At 37.9% G+C, this 24,013-nt stretch overlaps 1 protein-coding gene across 4 annotated transcripts in view; it reads left to right on the forward strand.

The window, feature by feature from the left end:
- The window catches only part of LOC108715740 (myomegalin), a 102,770-nt gene extending 80,105 nt beyond the window's left edge, over positions 1 to 22,665 (forward strand). For 3 of the 4 annotated variants that reach the window (XM_041561597.1, XM_041561596.1, XM_041561599.1), the window contains 24 exons: positions 311 to 417; positions 1,059 to 1,240; positions 2,343 to 2,778; positions 3,164 to 3,353; positions 5,083 to 5,199; positions 5,863 to 6,355; positions 6,527 to 6,762; positions 7,090 to 7,141; positions 7,487 to 7,710; positions 7,952 to 8,074; positions 8,377 to 8,544; positions 9,838 to 10,122; positions 10,355 to 10,486; positions 10,667 to 10,786; positions 11,365 to 11,554; positions 11,753 to 11,877; positions 12,080 to 12,313; positions 12,940 to 13,071; positions 15,781 to 16,007; positions 16,526 to 16,669; positions 16,791 to 16,929; positions 17,429 to 17,475; positions 18,467 to 18,518; positions 19,435 to 22,665. In XM_041561597.1, coding sequence (XP_041417531.1) covers positions 311 to 417; positions 1,059 to 1,240; positions 2,343 to 2,778; positions 3,164 to 3,353; positions 5,083 to 5,199; positions 5,863 to 6,355; positions 6,527 to 6,762; positions 7,090 to 7,141; positions 7,487 to 7,710; positions 7,952 to 8,074; positions 8,377 to 8,544; positions 9,838 to 10,122; positions 10,355 to 10,486; positions 10,667 to 10,786; positions 11,365 to 11,554; positions 11,753 to 11,877; positions 12,080 to 12,313; positions 12,940 to 13,071; positions 15,781 to 16,007; positions 16,526 to 16,669; positions 16,791 to 16,929; positions 17,429 to 17,475; positions 18,467 to 18,518; positions 19,435 to 19,577 — 4,298 coding nt within the window. In that variant the 3' untranslated portion in view covers positions 19,578 to 22,665. The remainder of the gene's footprint in view (positions 1 to 310; positions 418 to 1,058; positions 1,241 to 2,342; positions 2,779 to 3,163; positions 3,354 to 5,082; positions 5,200 to 5,862; positions 6,356 to 6,526; positions 6,763 to 7,089; positions 7,142 to 7,486; positions 7,711 to 7,951; positions 8,075 to 8,376; positions 8,545 to 9,837; positions 10,123 to 10,354; positions 10,487 to 10,666; positions 10,787 to 11,364; positions 11,555 to 11,752; positions 11,878 to 12,079; positions 12,314 to 12,939; positions 13,072 to 15,780; positions 16,008 to 16,525; positions 16,670 to 16,790; positions 16,930 to 17,428; positions 17,476 to 18,466; positions 18,519 to 19,434) is intronic. The other variant, XM_041561598.1, reaches the window with a different exon arrangement.
- Positions 22,666 to 24,013: the final 1,348 nt, after the last annotated feature.

The raw sequence follows: 24,013 nt of genomic DNA on the forward strand, positions 1-24,013 counted from the left end.
AAATTGAGTGAGTTGTTTATACAGAGGACTGGTAATTTGTCAAACCACCTTATTAGAACCAGAAAGTTGAATTGTTAATTAAACTTTTGTGCGGTTTAGTGTAAAAAATAGAAAGACCATAGATGCAAAAACATGTTCAGCACAAATCCTGTTCATTGAGCTTTGGGGGTGGGGGGAGATAATGCCCCTTTAGCAAGCAACCCTCCAGACCTCTTGCATGGACTTTTCTTTTTAAAATTGAGTCTGACAAAAAATTAGTTCTAAAAAAAAACAAGTATTCTTGCTGAGAAAATGGACGTTTCTTCTTTAGGTCTTAAAGAGGACAATGAAGTGGATGATGATTCCAGCTCACAGTTCAGTGATAGTATTGAAGATGAAATCGATGATCGGAGTACTGGGCATGGGACTGAACCACAGGTAAATCCAATTCTGGTTTATAACTATTACGTTACTTGTGTTATAGACATTTTATAACTAGAGATCACCAACAGCATAGATTATGCATTATCCCCTTCTCCAATCATTTATCACTTAAGTTAATGACTGGACTTTGATCATAGAACGTGAGTCAAATAAATGTTTCTAGTGTTAATGAATAGTGATGGGTGAATCTGTCCCGTTTCGATTTGCCATGAATTTCGCAAATTTCCTGCGAAATTCGAGAAACGGGCAAAGAATACGCAAAACACCGATTTAGATTTTTTTGATTTATAGTTCGCTGGCATCAAAAGACAATGGGCATTCGTTAATCGTCGCTGGCGTCGATTCAGTCGCCGGCGTCGATTCAGTTGCTGGTGTAAAAAAAAACTTTGAACCGGATCTGCGAAACGTGGAAATTTGCTGTGAATTCGAGCCTGACAAATAAATTTGCCCATCACTACTAATGAATATAACTGCTATTCCAAATAAGCTCTTCTGGCCTATATTGACAACATTCTCCAGTCCTTTTCACTCTGGAACCTCCTGCCCTATAGACAGACAAGCTGGTCTGGGATAAAAAATACATTTAAATGCATCATATTAAAGCAGGCAAAACTGTTTTCTATATTTCTGTGTAGGTACATGCTATGGAATCAGTTGCAAATGTTATAGCTGAGAACAAGAACCTGGAGAATCAGCTTCTCAGTGTAAGAAATGAACTCAGACAAGTGATGGAAGTCAAGGCTAAAACTGAAGAGGAGCTTAAAGTTCTGAAGTCCAGACTGGAAGATGCAGGAATATCTGATACAGTAGATATCAGGTAGCTTCTCTTAGCTTCATACAATACATCCAAAACATGCACATGTTGGGCCAGATTCGGTTCAATGAGAAAAAGTTATCTCATGGTTTATGACTTATTGATAAGATTCAATTTGAGATGCAATTCAACTCAGAATAACTTATCTCAATGTTTATCACGTGTAAACTCTGTTAATGTCTATAAAAAAAATTGGAACTGAATGAGGAGAATAGTTAAATAAGTAAGTTTTCTTATGGGAAACCATGAGATAATAGATTTTTCTCACTGATCTGTATTATGTGATAAAAGTATCCTTTAAAAACTTATTTAAAGGGATACTGTCATGGGAATCAACATTTTTTTCAAAATGAATCAGTTAATAGTGCTGCTCCAGCAGAATTCTGCGCTGAAATCCATTTCTCAAAAGAGCAAACAGATTTTTCTATATTCAATTTTGAAATCTGACATGGGGCTAGACATATTGTCAATTTCTCAGCTGCCCCAAGTCATGTGACTTGTGCTCTGATAAACTTCAATCACTCTTTACTGCTGTAGTGCAAGTAGGAGTGATATCACCCCCTCCCTTTTCCCCCCAGCAGCTAAACAAAAGAACAATGGGAAGGTAACCAGATAACAGCTCCCTAACACAAGATAACAGCTGCCGGGTAGATCTAAGAACAACACTCAATAGTAAAAACCCATGTCTCACTGAGACACATTCAGTTACATTGAGAAGGAAAAACAGCAGTCTGCCAGAAAGCATTTCTCTCCTAAAGTGCAGGCACAAGTCACATGACCAGGGGCAGCTGGGAAATTGACAAAATGTCTAGCCCAATGTCAGATTTCAAAATTGAATATAAAAAAAATCAGTTTGCTCTTTTGAGAAATGGATTTCAGTGCAGAATTCTGCTGGAGTAGCACTATTAACTGATTCATTTTGAAAAAAACATGTGTTCCGATGACAGGAACCCTTTAAGAATACTATATGGGGATGATAATGTCTTCCTTTGCGAGCCATTATATGATATGGGCTGCATTTACCTATAGTTAGTTTCATTTAATAGGATTAATATAGGAAGCTCTACCTTCACTGTTCTTTTTAACCCCTTCCCCATTATTTCAGAAATGTACTACAGATTCTGTGCCAAAAAAGAAATGAATGGAATGTGGAGCTGGAAAGTGAAAAGTTAGGACAATGGGAGGATGAAAAAATGGAGGAAGGGGGCTCATCAGTAGAAGAGGGCCTAAGGGTGGACCTAAGAAAGCTGCAAGGAAAGATGAGGCAGGCTGAGACTCTCATAAAGTATTTGAAGGAGCAGTTGGCACTGAAATCAAAGGATGGAATGTCGACATTTAACCCAGACCTTATTGTCAGTATGGCAGTGGAAATTGAACGACTGAAGATGGAGAAAGCTTCAGCCACTATGAAACGTTCTGCAGTGGTTACTGAGCAGACTGAGGAGGAAACTTCAAAGAGACATTGCAACTGGCAGTCATCAGGGGATATTGGAGAACCTGAAAAATCTGGCACAAAACAGAAGCCGCATGTTTCACAAAGGGTGAATATTTATCTTTCGGCTAGGTAGTGTGAATGGGACATTACCAATTGAAACTGAAAATAGGTTAAAGTCATTTATTTTTTAAACCACATGTAAACTTTGAGGGCAAGTTACCGAATGTTGTGCCCAATAAAGCCCAGCTTGGTGACTTTACCTGGCATGAAGGAGCCCTATAACAACTACCAGTTGAGACAGATTTTAACATTGTTAAAGATGTTTTCTTAAGCAGTTATGGGCTCTCATGCGTTTATAATGGGCTTGAGATTTTCCATTTGTACTTCTGAGCTGTTATTTAGTGACCAAAAAGGTTAACTGATACTATAAAAAGTATGATTATACTTCCTCCTTACTGTATATATGTTGTGTTACATGTTTTACTTCTCAGTGTGTTTTAAAGGCATTAGGCAGTGACTGGCAGGATACTGGAGTCAATCTGGAGGACGAGACTGTGCAACTGCGTTCTGAACTTGCACAAAGAATGCGTCAAAACCAGGAGTTACAGGACAAATTAGTGATGTCAGAAGCCACCGTGCATGCACAGACTGATCAGCTGAAGCAATACAGAGGCCAATTCAGTAAGTGCTTTCTCTGAATGGAGTGATAAAACCATAGAATTTATTTTTAAACATCACATTTTGTTTATTTAAAAGGAAGTTTCCCAGTAATATTTAAGGATTCATAACAACATAGCCAAACTGTCCCTTTATTTGTTCACACTATTTTTAAGTATCAATATTAAAAATTAGACGAGCACTCCATTTCCATCCGTGTAGGTTAAAAGATAACTTTTATTCCAATCCTGTTAAAAACATCAAATCCCTGACGCGTTTCGTATCGACAGACATGTAGTCATGGGGGTTACATATAAAAGCCGCTAATGGCTTTTTAAACAACTTTCCCGGATATGACTTCAGTGATTACAATAATTTCAATAAAAACAAAATGGGTTGTTAACCCCTTGCTGCCGATCATGTTTTAACATAAATCAAAATAAATGTTACTTACATATTTACCTTGAAGAAGATTAATTACATACTCTTAATTACATTTTCACAAGCTAACATTAAAGCTTCTAGTCACAAAACAGATGTGGTTAGAGTTTGGCATAATTCATTGAAATTACAATTTTGTTTTAATTGAAATTATTGTAATCACTGAAGTCATATCCAGGAAAGTGGTTCTCTTGATACGTAACGCGTCCGGGATTTGATGTTTTTAACAAGATTGGAATAAAAAGGATGGAAACGGAGTGCTTGTCTAATTTTGAATATTGATCGTGACTCAGCTACAGCTACGGGCTTGGGGCGATGCACCCGGGCCACCCGTTGGATCTGGTGAGTTCCCCTTAAAGGGTTTGTAAAGTCTAAAATAGAATAAGGCTAGAAATGCTGTATTTTGTATATTAAATATAAAGATGAACTTATTGCACCACAAGCCTAATCAAACAAATAATTTATGCTTTCAAAGTTGGCTACAGGGGGTCACCATCTTGTAACTTTGTTAAACATCTTTGCAAGACTTTGTGCACATGCTCAGTGTGGTCTGGGCTGCTTAGGGATCGTCATAAACAAAGCTGCTTGAGTTCTGCATGGCCGGGAAGTAAGGCGGGGGCTCCCCCTGCTGTTCATAAGTATGATTGTTTCCCTGCTCAGCAGTTAGGGACCATCTGACAATTCCTATCCACAGCAGTAAAAGAAGAGAGAATTGCACAGCATACAGTCAGGTTTCTTATAATAACAGTACACATTTTTTAATTAAAGTATATTGGAGATAGGTTTCTTTTTCATTGCAGAAAGTTTTATTTTTTTGCCTTTACATGCCCATTAAAACTGTTTAAGGCATTGTGAACCTAAGAGCAGGACCCGGGGTATATGCACCCGGGTCATCATCAATTTCGGGTGAGCCGTTCATATGCGAAATATATAATTGGTTGTACATTTAAAGGGCTCTTAGCAGCAAAGTTTACTTGTATACTGATCTTCTGTGCCTAATTAAGCAGTGCCTAATTTCTTCATTTAGGATTAGAAGTCGTAGTAGTAGTAGTAGTGGGCCCTTTGTCAGGAAACTTTATGCATTAACTAGCAAAAAAATGTAGGCTGCAGGTGTTTGATGGCAATGCAAATCACCCCCAATAGTTAATTAATGAATTAGTTAGTTAATTAATTAACAGAAAATACTATGGTTCAGAATGTTTATGTTAAAGCATTGATATATGTAAGTGGTTAGATTTATCATTCAAAACAAACCTCTTTTTACCCAAAGTTTATAATGATGGTATCCACAGTGTGTTATTTCTCCTTTAAGATGAGCCATTGGTAGAACAAGATAGCAAACAAGTGCAAGTTGACTTCCAGGATCTGGGCTATGAGACATGTGGAAGAAGTGAGAATGAGGTTGATCGGGAAGAAAGCACCAGCCCAGGTACAGTTTTCTGGTTGATTTACAAAGTCCCGAGTGAGACAATAGTAAAATGAACCCCACAAGTTACAATGGTGTTTATAGTATGATGCTCTGTTTAATCATTTTAATATGGTTTTCCAACCACAAGAGGTGTATTTTGCTGCATTTCTGTATTGTTTTATTTACTTCTGTAAATGTTAGGAGAAAGTAATTATAAAAGACATCTGTACCCCTTTTGGGACAATGGTTGACTTTTGAGTAGTGATTAAAATCTGATGAACGTTTTTCATCCTGTTCCAAAAGTGCTGTAAATGGAGCAAGGCTTGGTGGTAAGTAGGAGCAGCCACACTTATTTGAGTTCTGATGCATTGTTTTTCTTGCTAGAAAGTTAACCCTATGTGTGGACTAAATGCTCAGCCAGCACAATGGATATACCTACTTATGAGCTTGCTTGCCACCTTGATATAGCAAATAGTTGCTTGGGAAATAACAATCATGCTTTCTATTTAGGTGTCAGTAGACATATGTCCTTGACTTTTCTATAGGCTCAACCATTCCTTGCCACACATTTGAGTTGGTCCTAAGCAACAGTATCAATTCGAAAATCCAAAATTGCTGTATACAAAAAATTCCATGCATTACTGTAATGACCTAACCTTTACAAAATTGGTGTCATTCCTGCAGAATATGAGGAGCGTGAAGATTTGTTTAGTGAGAACAGCCTTATGGAAAAGCTGAGTTCAGCATATAAAGGCGGGTCACCCTTAGTAACTAGCTCACCTTTGAAAAACAATGGATGTGGGCAGAATGACTGGACATTGGATTGGGAGAAATCCGAGGATGTCACAGTCCTTCAGCAACATGTCAAGAACCTAAAAGTACAGTTACAGAAGGAGCAGAAGGTGATGAGTAACCTACAAAGTCGAGCCCGCTCATTCTCTGCTTCTAGCGACTCTGCTAACCACCATCGGCTGAAACACAGCGTCTCTTTCCATGGTTCCACATCACATAGCATAACAGATGAAGATGAAGGCTGGCAGTCAGATACAGTTGGCATTAACACCACCAAAGACTTAGAGCAGCTTGTCCAAAGGGTGTCTATGCTAGAAGCTCAACTCCATCAGTCACATAGAGATGTTAGAGCTCAAGATAAGATTAAATTTGCAACGTGGCCTGGGTAAGTTATTTCTCAAAAGGAATTACAATGTGATTGAAACAAGATTACTTTGCATTTTGGGGACAGCACACAATTTTGTATTTTTTCTTTATGAACAGACTTCTTGAACATTTTGTTGCCGGTAGCTTTGGTTAAAATCCTAATTAGTTACACATATGTCTTACCTTACAGGAGATATGACACCCTAATTCAGGCTCAGGCTAGAGAGCTGTCACTTCTAAGGCAGAAACTGCGAGAAGGCCGAAGTGTCTGCCATATTCTCACTCAACATCAAGGGGACACCATTAAATCCTTTGAAGAGCTTCTTCGTGCCAATGATATAGACTATTACATGGGCCAGGGCTTCCGTGAACAGTTGACTCAAGGGAACCAGCTAGCAGAGAGGCTGAACAATAAACTCAACAGCAGTAAGCCCTTTTTATATTTAGAATAACAATAAGGGAGTTTTTCTCTATTATGAATTAAGGATGTCATATTGCCCTTGAATATTTGTTGAATTTTCACACAAATTGGTTTGTCATGATTTGTTAACATTTTTAGTTTGAACTGTTTAAATATGCTGTTATTAGTCTTTTCTTGGAGCCTGGACACTAGCTCTGTCATATTTGCCCCATATTTGCTGAATTGATTGCTAATTACAGATCCCTTCCCTCTCTGCCTTTCATTTCAAGTATCATCTGCACATTAAGTACACTACATCTGGTATTAATATATATATATTCTGTTTTTTTCAGAAGAACGTTCTGATGTGGATGATAAATCTAGACATGAGCTGTTGGCCATCAGGTAATTCTTCTCATTGACTGTATAATGTACCCCCTTACATAAGGTCAGATAGTCTGGCCACATGGGTCATACCAGGCCCGCCCTGCATGTGCATTAATCAGATGTCATTCACTCACGCCTTATGCAATTCACTTATCCCATGTCTCTGTTTAATTGTTAGTCAGTCACTGCTACACTTTTTCCACACATTTCACTTTCCTTATGGAATATATGTTATGTATTTCTCATTCCCTGTATGAATTCTGCCCTGAAAATGTTCCTTATTTAACTATTGACATTGAATGCATATTCACTGTGTGTTAATGTGTTGCATTAATTAAATGACTTACAATTTCTTTTTGACAGACTTAGCAAAGAGCTTCAACAAAAGGACAAAATCATAGAGTCTCTCCAGTCTAAGCTTGAAGGCCGTTCCATGACTCCATCCAGTAGTCATGCTATCTCTGAGTCAGATCAGTCTGACAGGACCTCTTTTGTGTCCGATGACCAGCTTTCCAACAACGATGACTTAGATGGCTGCTCAGAGGTGGCCACCGCCAGTGACTATACCAGAAGCATCCATGTCACAGGTAATATCATATATAAATTGCACAGTTCTGGGAAGCTATGAAGTTTGTATAAGGAATTGTACTGAAGAATATGAATATATATAGACAGATATGATTATGAGTCATAGACATAAATGCACACACAATGCAAATTATGTATTATACTTGCAAACTAACTCACAGACAACAAATATTTTGGGGTCTGAATGGGACACTTGAACTCAATCATGGTCACCCTTCATTTTCCATCTGCTTTCCATAGATGCCATTCATATCGATAATGTGGCGTCTCACCCCGCAACACCATCACTTTCCACTTCTCATGATGTTCAGCAACAGCACAAGCTCCATGTTAATTCAGCTCATTCTACAGAAACTCTGCAAGGTAGGGGGGATCAGCTGCATAAATCATACCATATCTGGGGTGTGTAAATTTTCCTCTCACAAAGAGAATGGATCAGGTTCCTCTCTGACTGGAACATATCTCCTTCTAATTCATGTTCTGACAGATTTCATGAGCAATGTCTGAAACTAATTTGTGAAAAATTAAGAGTTAAGAAGAGTTTGGGTATGTGAGAGATGTTTTACACATGCCTACCAACATTTATTTACATGTAACTAAATTAGTTTTTTAATTTCTTTTTTCAAAATCAACATTTCCAGTCTTGGTCTTTCTTTCACCTCCAGGACATTTTAACCTTCCACCTAGCCACCTAATTGCCTTGAATGCTGCTCTCCCACCCAATCCATCTTTCCCACCTTTTGGTGCTCATCCTCCCATGATCAGTGGCCCACCAGTCTTTTGTCTGGCAGAAGTACAAGAACTCCACACATTGCAAAAGCAGCTAGGAGAAAGTGAGATCTGTATTCTATCCATGTTCTTGTCACATGGCTTTTGCATGGCTAGAAGTTCAACAAACTATCAACACATTTTCATACAGGTTTCCCAAACTTTGCTTGTTGGGTGTGTACCAAGTCTAGGACCAACTCTACAGAAAGAAACATTGTATTGATTCAGTGTTGTTTGTGCCATCTTGAACCTTGCACAACTGTATCAGTCACAAGTCCACTTCTTCAGGCCAAACAAGTTACATGGAGCTTACATGTATTGCCAGCTTTAGCCAGCCTCCCACATCCTTTACTGAATACTCTGCCTACTTTAGGGACATCTCTGTCACCCTAAGGTGTTTATACGTTTGGGAAACCTGCATGATGTATACAGTATTGAGCATGGGGTCTGTATCTGCTGCTTTGTGTCCTTTAATTCCCTAATCTTGTACATATCAAGGTGTGCTATTAAGACATTAATTATTTGTTTTTTTAGCTGCTTATTTTCTTCTTCTTGCTTATAATATATTACAACAATAACATGGCATGCTCAAAATGCAAACAAAAAGCTCATTGTTTCACTTGCAGGTTTGTGTGTCTTTTGCCTTGACAATTATTCCCCTAAAAGAACATTCATAATCAGAAGAAGAAATTCATGTTTTAGATCCTATAAACAGGAAATATAGACCAACTTTGTTCAGTACAGTATCCGTTTTATGGTAGCACAATATTAATGTCATTACAAACATAGAAACAAATACTGTAGCTGCAAAATTCCAAAACAGTATTTTAGAGATTAGTAGAATTGAATATCTCATATGTCTTTGTACCCATAACTTTTTTTATTAGCCATTGGCCAAAAGAAGTCTAGGTAATCATATGACTGCACAAATATATAAACCGATTTAAATGGAAAAGCGATTTTCTCTGTCATTTTTTCATAGACAGCGCCAGGATGATTTTTCCTTTGGGTTGGAACTAAATCACTTGTGGTTATTTCATGTTGAAAAATGGGAAATGAGAAAATGATTGGGGCTAGTCATTATTAAGAGTGGTCATGCAAGGAAAGAATTACATTGCTGTGTATAACACAGACATCTACAGTGATGGGTTGTATACTGAAATTGAATATTTTAATGTTTAATATCTTTGTGTGTTTACTATACACCGTTAATATACTATATGCTCTCAGTGCACTCAGTTTATTATTGTACAGTGGTTACTATAAATGTTTTAAACATTCTTTTAAGAATTAACATTTAAATTACTTTAAATATTTTTGAAAAGCCATAATTCATGTTATCTATGATTTCCCCGCAGGCATGCCTATGGCATCATCCTCTGTGAAACCAGTCCATGCTGCTACTAGTTTTTTTGACACAACCACCTCCTCCATGCTTCAAACTTATTTTCCCCAACCTTTGCATGACTTACCCAGTACAACAGCTCCACAGAATGCCCCAGATTTCAGGACAGCAGAGCCAGGATTGTCAAACAGCAGTGGTTTATGGGACATGCAACATCTGGTCAGACCTATGAATGGAAATGTCCATGGAGATGCTTCCTCTGGATCTTCTGGGTACCAGTCTGCTAGCAAACTCACAGGTAATGGCACACATACTAGTTTTCTTTATCACACCTAATCATTTTGAGACAATGCTGTATTGATTTGAGTACAATCTCTTACATCTTCACTAAAATGCAGCATACTATGTTATAACTTAAGTCTTGTGCAGTTGTTGTGCAAATTATTTGGGAGCAAATAACAGTAGAAAGTATATTATTATGTTTACATATGTCTAATATTCTGTATTTTTACATCTTTTTTGGGTGAAAGGCTCGGATCTTTTGGAGGAACATCTTGCTGAAATTCGAAACCTTCGCCAACGCCTGGAGGAATCCATCCACATGAACGATCGTCTGAGGGCACAGCTAGAAGACAAGCTCATATCTGCTACAAAAGGGAACGGTAAGAAAGAAATAAAATCTGTTGACATGACAGCATTTATATCTCTGCTAGAGAAACATTCTGTGAAGATTGACTTAAACCCCAGTTTGGCAAAATGTATAATCTATGCTCCAGATTGATGATTTATGTTAGCATTTCCCCCCTGCATTCAGTCATAACAATCTTTTGTCTATGTTTCAGGTTCCGCAACTAATATTTACATCAAAGGTTTGGAGTCATTGCCTCAGTTATCTAATGAGAACAGAGCACTCAGGGAAGAGAACCTCACTTTACAAGTTCGTATCAACCAGATCTCCAGAGGTAAGGGACTTCCTGTTTGGAAGGACTACTGGCAACATACTTTGATTAAAAAGTGAAAATAATAGTTGCGGGCACATTTATGCTGCGACAATGTATTGGCTGCAGACTCTAGTTGTAGGTACAACAACATATTTTCTGAACTGGAGCATTATATTTAGGAAAGGCAACAATCACTGGAGGGTCAAATGTTATACACTTACCTAATACCAGAAAACGTCACCAGGCCGGGTGGAGTGATCCTCTTCCTGCTTAATCTTCCTTCTCATGGAGTAAAAAGATGAACTTTAACAAAAAGGAAGAAGAAAAAAAATCGCTCTGTTGTGCTCACAGCTAGGCACCCCCAAGTGATTTTGACTTTCCTTCTCCTTTAAATGCTGTCATTATGGAACATATGGTTTAATGTGCCTTTAAGTGTCAGTTCCTTCAGTAGGTGTGCATTTGTGTTGTAATGGACCACAATTGGAAAATCGTGCATGCATTAGGTACAAGCTTGGTGTTGCTTGGTAACAGTAAACATGTTATGTTTCTGAGAGACCTGTTATTTTCTATCTTTTTGGCTCCCACTCTGTCCTTGGCAGACTACGTTAAAGAGCTGGAGAATTTGCAGGAATTGTTAAGCTCTTCAAGGGCACAGCTGAAGAATGCTGAAACAGATCTAGAGCAAAAGGCCCACGAAAGCACAAAGCTTCAAGAGGAACTGGATCAAAAGGAACAGGAGTTTCTTCATCTTCAGAAGGAACGACAATCAAATCAGGAGAAGTGTAACAGGTAATAGAACACAGTGTCAGGCTACCATATGACTCATGTTAGAGTTCTGCATATTATATATTTAATATGTGCAAAACTATAGAAACAATGTAGCCACATATCCAAAAAAACAGAAAAATCAAACTGCAATTTCTAATCAAACACATTATCATTTGTGCCTATTTTCCTGTTGACTGGATTATATCCTTTTTTATAAAGATTACAGCACCAAGCCACTCTACTGGAGCAGCAATTGAATGAAAACTGTCAACTTGTCAACAGCTTACAATCAGAGCTGCAGGTGTATGAGAGGCTGTACGGTTCATCCAAGCTTGTACTGTCAGGTATGTGTTTTTAAACCCAGAAACCCCATAAAGTCCATATAATACTGGGGAAAGTGCATCTTGCCTGAAATCATGTCAAATTTACTGTGGCTGTTCACTATACTGTGCAGTCTTTTTTTAAAACAGTGCAACAGACAACATAAGAAGCAAAAGTTTTAGTTTCTTATAAGTACAGGATTTTGTGTGTTTTTTTGGGGTACAGCTTTCAGTGGAGAAACATATCACAGCCTCCCAGCCAACTATGACTTTAGGGAGCTTCTCTCAGAGGTACGGAGTCTCAGGTCCCAGATGGAGAAGAGCATTCAGGTCAACACCTCTATACGCCATCACTTAGAGAAACAACTAGGAGGAAGCTTTGGGGCAAATGAGATACCGCCATCTTCTATCAGCATTTTCCCTTTTTGTGAGCACAATGCCAAGAAGCAGCTCTTTCAAGGTAGAACTTTTAGATCAAACATAGTTTGTTTTATATAATGAACCATATCACGAGAAATCAGATAAATGGTTGAGTGCCTAGACCAGCGAAGAACTAAGGAACTGTCCATATTTCTGTAACTATTTCCATAATTGAACTATGTGTATTATATCCAGGATTTGGTTTGGGATTCGGGCTTTTTTAGCAGAATCCTTCTGCCCAGCCGAACCAGATTCAAATCCTAATTTGCATATGCAAATTATGTGTGGGTAAGGAGTCACGTGACTTCTTGTCACAAAACAAGGAAGTAAAAATGTATCCCCTTCCCACCGCTAATTTGCATATACAAATTAGGATTTGGTTCAGTATTTGGCCGAATCTTTCGCCAAGGATTCGGCGCTTCGGCCAAATCCAAAATAGTGGATTCGGTGCATCGCTATTATATTTACTCATCATTTGGGTTCTAACACACACAAAATATGTCGAACTTATTTTTAACTGACACTGTAGATACAAACTTTTATTCTGTTAGAAGAAGGATGAACAGGAGAACCAAATATTGACTAACCCATGTATTTGTAATGTATTTGTTGTGTTGTGTCACTAAATAAATAACAGATGGACTGAATGTTTGCTTGGGTTTGTAGATGCGATCCCTTCTCCTCCTGTGAGAGATGTTGGCATGCACTCCCCGTCTACCTTCTTCCCTTCAAGATCTTTCCTTAATGCTTTCCATTCAGCACCAGTCCCAGATCTCTCCCTTCTCAACAATACACAAGGTAAATCCAAAAGCAAGGAGTTCAGGCTAAGCCAGAAAAGAAATGGGACCAAAATAGTATTATTCAACATATATAGAATATTGGCTGAACAGAGAAGCCATACTCAGGGAACTCCAACTGCTGACTTCTGTTTTATAAGGAGTTCTCGGCTCTCTACCATGTGCATGTTTGTTTTATTATTAAAAGCAAGTTTCCTGACTAATCATAAAGATTGTGTGAATGCTGCATGTATATAGCTGAACGAGGAGTGTATGTACAATAGTGTTTGTAGAGACTCAGCCCCAAAGGTTTACAATGTTTTGCCCTAAAAGTGTGGTTCATCAGCTGCTATTTGTCTGGGTTGATATAAACTGAATGGAACACAGCAAAAAAACACTAGGATAGAAATCCATTTTTAGCTTTAGAGGCCACAGCTATATCTATACCTGTGATAGTACTAACCTTGTTCCTAAATGACATAACCAGTGCCAATCAAAAGGTGAAATGAGAAAAGGACAGAGTGCATACTTATCTCTACTTGCACTGTCTACCAGTGTGCATGTCAAGCCTTCTATTGTACTTGAGGTTAAAGGCACAGCAACTGCTTCCTCATACACAAATGGACCCTGTACTTCCCACCTGCCTTCAGAAGTCATTATGTACAGGCTCAGTCCAAAATTGGGTAATGATACATGGTATTTTGGACTGACTAATTGAATGCTCTGCATGGACGCAAGGGTAAATATACCAGTTCTAAATGATTATGTACAGGCTCCCTTTACAGTGTTTACACATGCTCAGTTTTGCACCATTTGAGCACCATTCCAAGCAGTTGTGGGTTGTATAAGTGCATACCTATGTCCCACCAATGCCCATAAAACAGTGGAGTTCTCGGACAAATTTGATTGCATTGCACCTATTTTTTGTACTTTGAAATCATTGAGTAAATCAGCCTTTATGACTGGAAGAGAGCAGTCATTCAGTTCTCCCATTGTACTTGACAGAGCTTGGATAGATGATAAATATTTGCAGATTTAGAATTGTACAGTTTGCAGAGGCTGACCCCCAATATAATTGTCGTTATTGCCTAGGTGTTGCTGCCTAGAAATAAGTACTATAGGAAGGGTGTCCATTTATTTGGTTGCTAAATTTCAGTTTGTAACTTGAACTTTAAAGGGGCTGTATACTTAAAAGAGCATTTGCAACTGCACCATTGGTAAATGAGGCCATATATATATATATATATATATTTTAAAAAATAGTGGTGAGCACAACTTTCCCTTGTTTGTTATAGTTTATACAGGAGCAGTGACCAGCTCCATGTTGTAGCTCCCACCCTTCCCAGCTATAGTCAGGTGATCCCACTGGTGTCTAATAAAAGGGCAGCCAAGTATGGAGGTTTACTTTGAAAGCAGCAAGTTAAGTTGCAGGTAATACCTAGTCCCTTTGTAAAATGTATAATGAAGCAATAGAATTCTTAATGAATCAGATAAAATTGAGCATAGGACTGGCCAGATATGGGATGACTTTGACGTAGTTGGCCAGCTTAAATATATTGCAATATATGGACAAACAATCCCTGTTTTGTTTAAAGGGTAAGGCATTTTTTAGTAGCAGTATGCACAAAATGTCGCTGTCTTAAATATATTGATAATGGGTTGAGTGCAGAGGAATCTTGTATTTGTCTATATGTATTTTGTGGTCACAGCCTCATTGCACCCCCGCCTAATGGTTTTAAAAAATAGTGGTGAGCACAACTTTCCCTTGTTTGATATAGTTTATACAGGAGCAGTGACCAGCTCCATGTTGTAGCTCCCACCCTTCCCAGCTATAGTCAGGTGATCCCACTGGTGTCTAATAAAAGGGCAGCCAAGTATGGAGGTTTACTTTGAAAGCAGCAAGTTAAGTTGCAGGTAATACCTAGTCCCTTTGTAAAATGTATAATGAAGCAATAGAATTCTTAATGAATCAGATAAAATTGAGCATAGGACTGGCCAGATATGGGATGACTTTGACGTAGTTGGCCAGCTTAAATATATTGCAATATATGGACAAACAATCCCTGTTTTGTTTAAAGGGTAAGGCATTTTTTAGTAGCAGTATGCACAAAATGTCGCTGTCTTAAATATATTGATAATGGGTTGAGTGCAGAGGACTCTTGTATTTGACTATATATATATATATATATATATATATATATATATATATATATATATATATATATATATTTGTGTATACTGTATGTTTGTGTCCTTCTATTTGTGAAATAACTTTGGGTTTTTATGGCTCTTCTCCTAACGTTCACCTTAGGTCTCTCGTGTAGTTACTTCATTGTCAGTGAAAACTTTACCAATACCAAGAAAGTATATGACCTGTTTGTATATGTTCATTAAAAAGGTAAAAAAAAGTTAAAAAGGTCCTGCCAGTAATATACTTAAAGCACTGAAGTTAGATCATTATATATATATATATATATATATATATATATATATATATATATATATATATATATATACACATATACATATACATATATATATATGTATATATTTACCTTGCATTAAAGGGACAGTAGCACAATAGTGCAGCTTGTTGTGGAAGTGGAGATTCCTTGATCTGCATCTAGAGCAATAGTGGTTCAGTTGTGCTATTAATATTATCATTAGTTACTATCGTTGTAAAAGTACATTCGCTAGAGGAAAATATATCAATACACTTCTTTATTTTTAGAGGCTAGTAGCAATTCTGCATCAATGGAGAGTAAGTCCCAAAAGCTTGAAGGTGAAGCACCCGATGGCTCCTTTGCCAACAAAAATGGACGTCATGTCATTGGTCACATTGATGATTTCACGGCCTTGAAACAACAAATACTGGAAGGAAAGATGCTAATTCAGAAGATGGAGACAATCATGCAGTCGTCTCTAAACATAACCTTTTTGGAAATACATGGGACTAAGGTAACAATTTCCCATAAATTTGCAAGGATTCATGTAAATGATATTTGTCAGCAGTGGGGACCCTTAAGGGGACCACAAGTGGTTAGACTTTTTTGCCCTTTTGACCACACTGCCTGACCAAATTGGGTAGACAGTCTGTCCCAAACTGAAAATTTCATATGCTGATGATCCTTTTTAGCAGATACCTTGTTGAAGGGGCATAGGAAACAATGATATGAGAGGAGCCAAAGCTAGCTGTCAGATCTGCTTAATATGGGCATGAACAAATTGAGCAATTTTATATGGCCAATTCACACAACATTTAAATATGCAGCCCACAGAGCAATCTGCCACATATCACTAAATTAATTGATTACCTTGGCCAATTCACACAACATTTATCTATGCAGCCCATGGGTCAATCTGTTGCACATCACTAAGGTCATCCCAGGTTTAGCCACCTTAATTTAAATAAAATAGTGGATTGTTACAGTATAATGTTCATATGAGCTCTTTAGCTTTGCTCTATTTTTCTTCAGGCACTGGATTATGAAAGCATCAAGAGACTTTTCTCTACTACCAGCACCTTACACCAAACCCTTAAGGAGTCCTCTTCCCTGCTGGATATGTTCTGGAGAGCAGCTCTTCCCAATACACAACGTGCCACACAGCAAATGAAAGAGGTACTAGTCTTGCCAACCATTTCTTTAGGCACCACTCCTCTAAAAATGCCATCTGAAGAGGTTATTAGTGCTGTTGTTAAGTAATGAATACTTTTTTTATGCAAATATATTTGCTTGACAGGAGCAGGCTATGAAAAAGGAAATTTGCCAGCTGAAAAACAAGATAAATGAGCAGGAGGTGGCGTTACAGGAGACTCTCGAACACCTGAAAAGCACCAACCGTGCAAAGGAAAGCATGGAGCATTTCATTGTCAGTCAACGTATGTACTTATTTAATAGAGCACTGGTCCTGCATAATACTTGGAATCTTTCCTAGAGTCAATACCAGAACTTCTGTATAGTAATAAGAGAAAATACCTTATGGTATAATCTATGGCCAGGTGATTACTATAATTTAATGATCTACAATCATTCAGCAACAGAATTAGTTGTACTGTTTGCCGCTGTCTGTATGTTCTGTATCAATTTGTTGGCGTAAATATATTTGTCACATTTACATATAGATAAGGCTGACCTTCTTGATGCAGAGCTGACACTTACATCACAGCTTTTATTACAAAGGAGGAAGTTGTTTAATGTTTGAATTATATATAATCCCTTGCAGTGAGGAAAGTGTGCACCTTGAATTGAATCATCTGAGTCTCTTTAAAATTCTTGTAAACCATGGCTGTGATAATACTGGGGTTAAATGGTCTGTAAGGGGCATGTTAATACAGCTTGATGTATGACATCACAAGTGAATATATATTCTCATTTCAGTTACCAGAACACATGATGTGCTGAAGAAGGCAAGGTCAAATTTAGAGGTAAGAGATACACACACAGACCTAAAACAATTGTCAACCCCACTACTGACATGTAAATATCTGTAGACCTTTTAATGGAAAGCAGTGTTCTCTCATGTTTGCAGTAGCTTATTAGTTAGAATAGTTATTGATGCTGATATATCTCTGGCATTCTGAGGATCATTGCCTTGGTCCAGCAACTTCCGGATAGCCACAGTTTGGCCATCTTTGCTTTACGGCTCGCGTGTCTCACCGAGGACAGCCAAATGCTGAATTTTGCTCCAGCCGTGTAAAGGTGGCCATACACGGGCAGCTAAAGCTGCCGATATCGGTCGTTTAGACCAATTTGACAGCTTATCTGCGTGTATGGGGGCTTCCGATGGGTCTTCCCGATTGATATCTGGCCACGATATTGATCGGGAAGGTTTGATTTTTACCCGACCGACCCGTCGGTGCCCCTTGGCGTATCGTAATTCGATCGTTCGACCATACGGCCGAACGTTCGAATTACCCCCTATATAGCCATGCTGTTAGTGGCAAATCGGGGAAAGATCTGCTCATTTGGCGTTGAGTCAAACGAGCTGATGTTTGAGTCTATGGCCAGCTTAAGTCTCATCACTTCAGTCTGAAACACCATTTGCATATTATAGCCCAATAATGCCTTGAATTAGATCCAAACAGCAGGATGTGATAATAGAGCTAACATGTGTTTTTGTATTAAAGGCAATTCCCTGAAAAAAAAAACGGAGTTCTAGTTTGCACTAGATATTTGATCATCTAGGTTTTGTTGATTTTAATTTCTCGTACAGTATTCTTTCACAGCTCGACCCAGCAAAGCAAATAAACTGATATCCCTAGTTCTGCTGTTTTGTTTAATAGACTGATTCAGTAATCAGTGATGTAAAATCTTGTGTAAATGAGACCTTGTGCTACATATATTAATTACAACCAATTATAATGCACATTTCTGTTTTGCTCTTGTGTTTCATTTATGTACTTTTTATTTCCGGAGCCTCTTCAGAAGAATAGTCTCAAGGTTTCTTCTGGAAAGCCTCTTAGCAAAGGTAACAGATGGCTAGCCTGCCTCTGCTGTATGAGTAGCTCTCTGCTGATGGGTCCTCAACATTGCTCTCCATTTTTTATTAATATCCATCTGCTTCAAGTTTGACTTTTTCTGTGTATACTGTAGATATTAGCCCCCATTCTGAGAGTACACTTCCTCCTCTGTCTGATTTAAACTGGGCCCTACAAAATAAACAAAAAAAAGTGTACCATGTGACCCATTGCCCTTTGTGATGTCCTGGAAGAGCCCATTGTGACATCAAAATATACCTAGTCAGATATAATGGTGCCACTTATTGGCTTCCAGTTAATTCCCAGTACTTCATCAAGCCAATTAATGGGCATCATCATCCCTGTGATTCCTCAGCAATGAATGAGAAGAGTACAGGCAAGAGCTTTTTAGATTTTTTTGTGCCAGCATGTTAAGTCTTCCATTTGACCTCAGCCTAAATCTAATTTATCAGTTAATATACTATTTGTAAATTACATTGTGAGATTAGATGGAGATAATGTAAGTAGTATCTATCACAGTACAATGAAGGCTTCTATTGGGGGCTAATGCCTGTATCTAAATGAATGTTAGCATGTTTGTTAGTTTTGTTGCATAAACAACAGTATCATTATGTCACATTAAGCATTTCAAGACTTTTATCCTTGCCTCATCCTATATTCACACCTCACATCTGCATTTTATCTTACAACAAAGCCATATTGACATGGAATTCTTCTTTGCACGCATGTTGCCATCAGCCTTAATTGTTACTTGCAACCCCCTTATTTGCTTGTAATCCTAGATGAAATTACCTTTGAGGACTAGCAGATTCCTAATTTACTGACATTATTGAGTGGTATTTGGATTACTCTCTTGCTACTAGCTCTCTTCCCAGAATTATCTAAATGTACTCTACTCTACTATAGGTTCGGGGCAGCAGAGATCAGCAAAGTTCCAAAGCCATCTAATGGACGTCTTCCAAGAACCACCTCGAAAGAAACCTCAGCTGAAATCCATAAAGTGCCCGGATCACTGGGCTTGCCACAGATTGATCCAAACTACTCAGTGACAACTTCCAAAGATAATGGCTGCTAATCATTAACGGTTACTCCCCGGGTGCTAGTTGGGGAAAAAAGAAAAATGTATCTATTGCCAGAACACAAATAGCCTCATAGTCCCAAAAAAAAATGTTCACTGATACACTTGTTCAAATTAACCTTTTCAACATTGCAATAATATATTTGTTCAGGCAGATATGCAAATATGCAATTTCATATGAAGGAAAAGGAGATGACATTGAATATTCTTCTCCATAAACATGAACAGTGGCATCTGGTAGCATTGGTTTCCAAAATGTGGGACTGACTAGCTCCCATAGATTCTCAATTCAGTGGAAAGATAGGCCCTTCATGAAGGGTGAATTGCTTCTTTATGGGTTGTTATACCTGAAACTATAGCATGGTGACAATTATGGTTATATATATCCATATACACAAATAGGGACTTATCAAATTTTATCCCAAAAAGGAGACTAAACACAAGAAGTTTAAAGGTGTCTGGGTCAAGGTGTTCTCTATCAGTCAGCAGCTAGGTAGTAACCTTTACTAAAGCTCTGATTTTACATATTTACCTGTGATTGAATAGATTGTATTTATCAGGATGCAATATTAGACAACCAATGCTATGTTTTTGCAATTCTCGCACTAGAACTGCCATTGTTTCAACCAAATATAAACAGAATGCGATGGAAGTTCCAAGTTAAATTAATTGGTAGTTTATTATCAGCGGAAAATCTAAATGGACAAAGATCTGGTCTTCCAGGACAATCACAAGAAATTCCAAATGCAAATATTTTGTAGCAATATGATAGATACATTAGCATTTGAAGAAGTTCCACACTTGTATCTAAATATCCAAGAAGACTGGTTGGATTATATGAGGAATGACAAATGCATGACAATTAGGTATGATTGCTTCAAAAATGTATTTTATTCAAGAGATATCTATTATATTTGTGTGCATAAAGACACTCACAATAACACCAACAATGAGCTTACAACAGGTTGATAAATGAAACCTGCATCAATAAATGTCGCACTTATAAAACTCCAGTGCAAGTAAGAGGAAGAATGCTCTTATGGACTTGAATTGATGGTTCCTGGGTACCAGTACACATATAACTATTGTCTTCATTCAAAGTATTATGGTCTACAGAACTTTCAGAAGTCACTGAAACTATGCAAACAAGCATCTGCAAAGATCTAAGGAATGTATGCATATATTGCTTCTGCAAATCCAACTATCCAGAAACCAATGGGATTAAAACACTGGGTTGCATGGGACTGGGCACCAACTAAGCAGCAGAAAGTAAACTGAGGAAGCCTACTGAATTGGATTCCTGCAAACGTCATCTCTGTACATCAGGGTGAATATGAAGAGTTGGACAGTAAATGTGAGCAAGAAAGACAAGTAGAGTTAACATGGTTTTTACTGATTTTTTTCCAATCCATGTTAGGTTGCATGGGTGGGCTATTTATTGTTGTCGCTGTGCAGAAAATCTAGAAGTTATTTACTTGCTTCTTGATATATTGTGCTGCCAATGATGAGTCTTTCTGACACCCATAAAGATCCAGACAAAGCTTACCTATGTTACTAAGGAGTCAGGTAGTGTTTGGTCTGGTTAATAAGCTGAAGGCCAGCAGTATTTTTTAAGAATTACATCAATTAGCTCTTGGCTTGCCAGTGCAATTGTTTAAGGTACTACTACTGACCTACAAAACCTTCAGCTTATTACAGTTAACACTGCACTTCAAGACTAGTTCTGCTGCTCCAGTATGTCTAAAGTAGGGAAAGCCAAACCCGTGGCTCTTTAGTTTTAGTGCAACAGCAGCTAACAACTGGCTACAGAGAAAGGAAGTTGCCCGATCTTGAAATCCACAGGGTGACAATCAACGATGGATACATCTAAGAAATGTTCAAGTAAATTACCTTTGATGTTACGGCCAAAAGCCCCACATCGTTTTATTATGTATATTATTATATACCTCCTTTAAACAGATGCACTTGTAAACAACCTGCCTTTTTTGCTTGTGGTGTTAGCTGTTTTTTTATTTTTTTGCTGTTAAGTTATGTATGACAGCCCTGCAGTTGGAGAAAGGATGGGCCAGCTGCTAATGTATACAGTTATACAGTTAGACTGTGTGCCATATTTTATTTCCGGAGTGTACAGTATCTTTTATAAGTAGCTCTAAGTGTATTTATGGAGACGTAATATACTGGGAAATGACTTATTGGCTGTTTTCCGTTGGCCCCTTCTGTATTTCATGGACAGTATTGTGGATAAAACATTAATGCCAGGAAATAATTTAGTGCCAGATTATTGTGTGTTCAGTAGCTTAAAATATATCTAGGTATATTTCTACACTGTGTATATTAAGCTAAACAAGTAGAGCTGACTGATGTTGGATGTCCTTAGAGCCCTGACTCTCATTCTGGCGGCTTCAGTTATGTTTGCTGGGGTAAAAAATGTAAAAAAATACTCAGCTGTAATGCCCCAGATCCAAGAACATGGTTTCTCTCGTGTGCACTTGTGGGATATTATTACGCTATTGGAAAATTAGGAACACAACACTTTTGGCATGCCTGAATCATGTACAAATTCTGGTATGGCCTAATATCACCTAAAAATGTGCTTGTTGGCGATTAGGCAACGTTTTTTCACGACAGCCTCATATTAAAGTGTTCATTTCCCACCCCAGCTCCAAAATTTGCTGCTTTTTATAAGATAAGGGCCTCATACCCAACTCACCCATTTAAACTATCATCAAGGTGAGTGTTGATGTATAAACACACCTAGATATAAATGTATTCTACTAAACCTTCAGCACATATTTGTTTTTTTGGGGAGGGATTAGCAAAAGTGCCCAATGGTGTATGTATATTATGTGTACAGTATATCTGTAAATAAATGGTGTGAAATTGATGTATATAGACAACTCTGACAATACCCTGTAGTTTATTATGTAGTGATGCAAGTGTCTGCCTCTCATGCATTTTGGGAAGATTGATGAAAATGAGGAAAAAAATGGCAAAGACAAAAATATGAAAATATTTTTTTCCGGATCGCTAATAAAAAACGTAAAATAAAAGAAATTTGTGTTTGTAGCTTGTTTTCAATATTAGTTATATCTGTTATCAGTAAATAATTCTATCACTCAACTTCCCCCCATAATTGAAATCAAATATTGTCATACACCCTGGTATTCACAGAGATATATGTAGTCAATCCTATACGAGCGAGCTTGCAAATATACCTAGAAATAGTGTGAGGCTACAACACCCTGGGCCCTCAGCATCTGAGAGACCCCTGAGTGAAACATAGATAAAGGTACGGTAGAAGTATACAACCAACATATAGATGAGCAACCCCAGGCTGTATAAACAAACATTTTCTTGTATTTTTCCTACTTCGAAGCTGTGGAATTTGTCCTTCCCAGCCAACAATGAAAAGAGCAGCTTCTGGAAAATGTATCTATTTATGTTTCAAAAGAGTTTTAATAAGTCCCACAGTTATATGAGCCATGTCCCTGATCAAGTCTTTGGGCTAATATATATCTATTTATATATGACTGAAACCCCAGTACAGCATCTATACAAAGTGAATAAGAGAGGGTGTTAAGCTGGAGGACAACTGCAGAAGACCCCAAGCTCAGTGAGAAGCAGAAGCAGTGCCACCCAGAGGATTTCCAAAGAGCAAGAGGCCCAACAAGGTGTCACACTTCTCTCCATTTCCAGACACCCCTAAGAGCTGCTGCCCAGCGATATCATTACAGTTGGTTAAAAGTGTAGTTCCCCATTAAGTTACCTTTAAGTAAGTTTTCATGTATGTATTTTTTAGCAACTTTCCAACCACTCCACATATTTTTTTTTGTTTACAGTTTTTGAATTATTTGCCTTCCCCTTTTACCTCTTTCCAACTTTCAAATGGGAGCCACTAGGGCTACACTTTCATTGTTATTGTTACTTTTTATTGCTTGCCTTTCTATTCAGCCCTTTCTGTTTGTTGTCTCTCAATCAAACCACTGCCTGGTTTTTAGTGTAAATTGGACATTACCATTCAGGTAGCTGCCTAAATTCCAAACTGGAGAGTGGCTGAACAAAAAGCTAAAGAATTCAATAAATGCAGAAAATGAAGACCATTTGCAATTTGATTCAGAATATCCTAGTAAAAGTTAATTTAAAGGGGCAGAGATTACAAGTAGAGTGCTCAAAATGTGAAAATTAAATATTTAGGGGGTTATTTAGTAACACACAAGTTTTTCACGGCGTCAAAAATGTTGCGGTAAAAAAAGATGCGTCATCCAAAACCTGGTGAATTGATGTAAAAGTCAATGGCAGCTTTCCCCTTAACCATATGAAGATGTTTTAATCCTTACGAAATGTTTGGGGGGTTTGATGCTGGTTTTTTAGCAAAAACTGAAATTTTTCATGGTTTTCGGGCATCAA

Source organism: Xenopus laevis, chromosome 4S (genome assembly GCF_017654675.1).
Source record: "Xenopus laevis strain J_2021 chromosome 4S, Xenopus_laevis_v10.1, whole genome shotgun sequence".
Classification (NCBI taxonomy): domain Eukaryota; kingdom Metazoa; phylum Chordata; class Amphibia; order Anura; family Pipidae; genus Xenopus; species Xenopus laevis.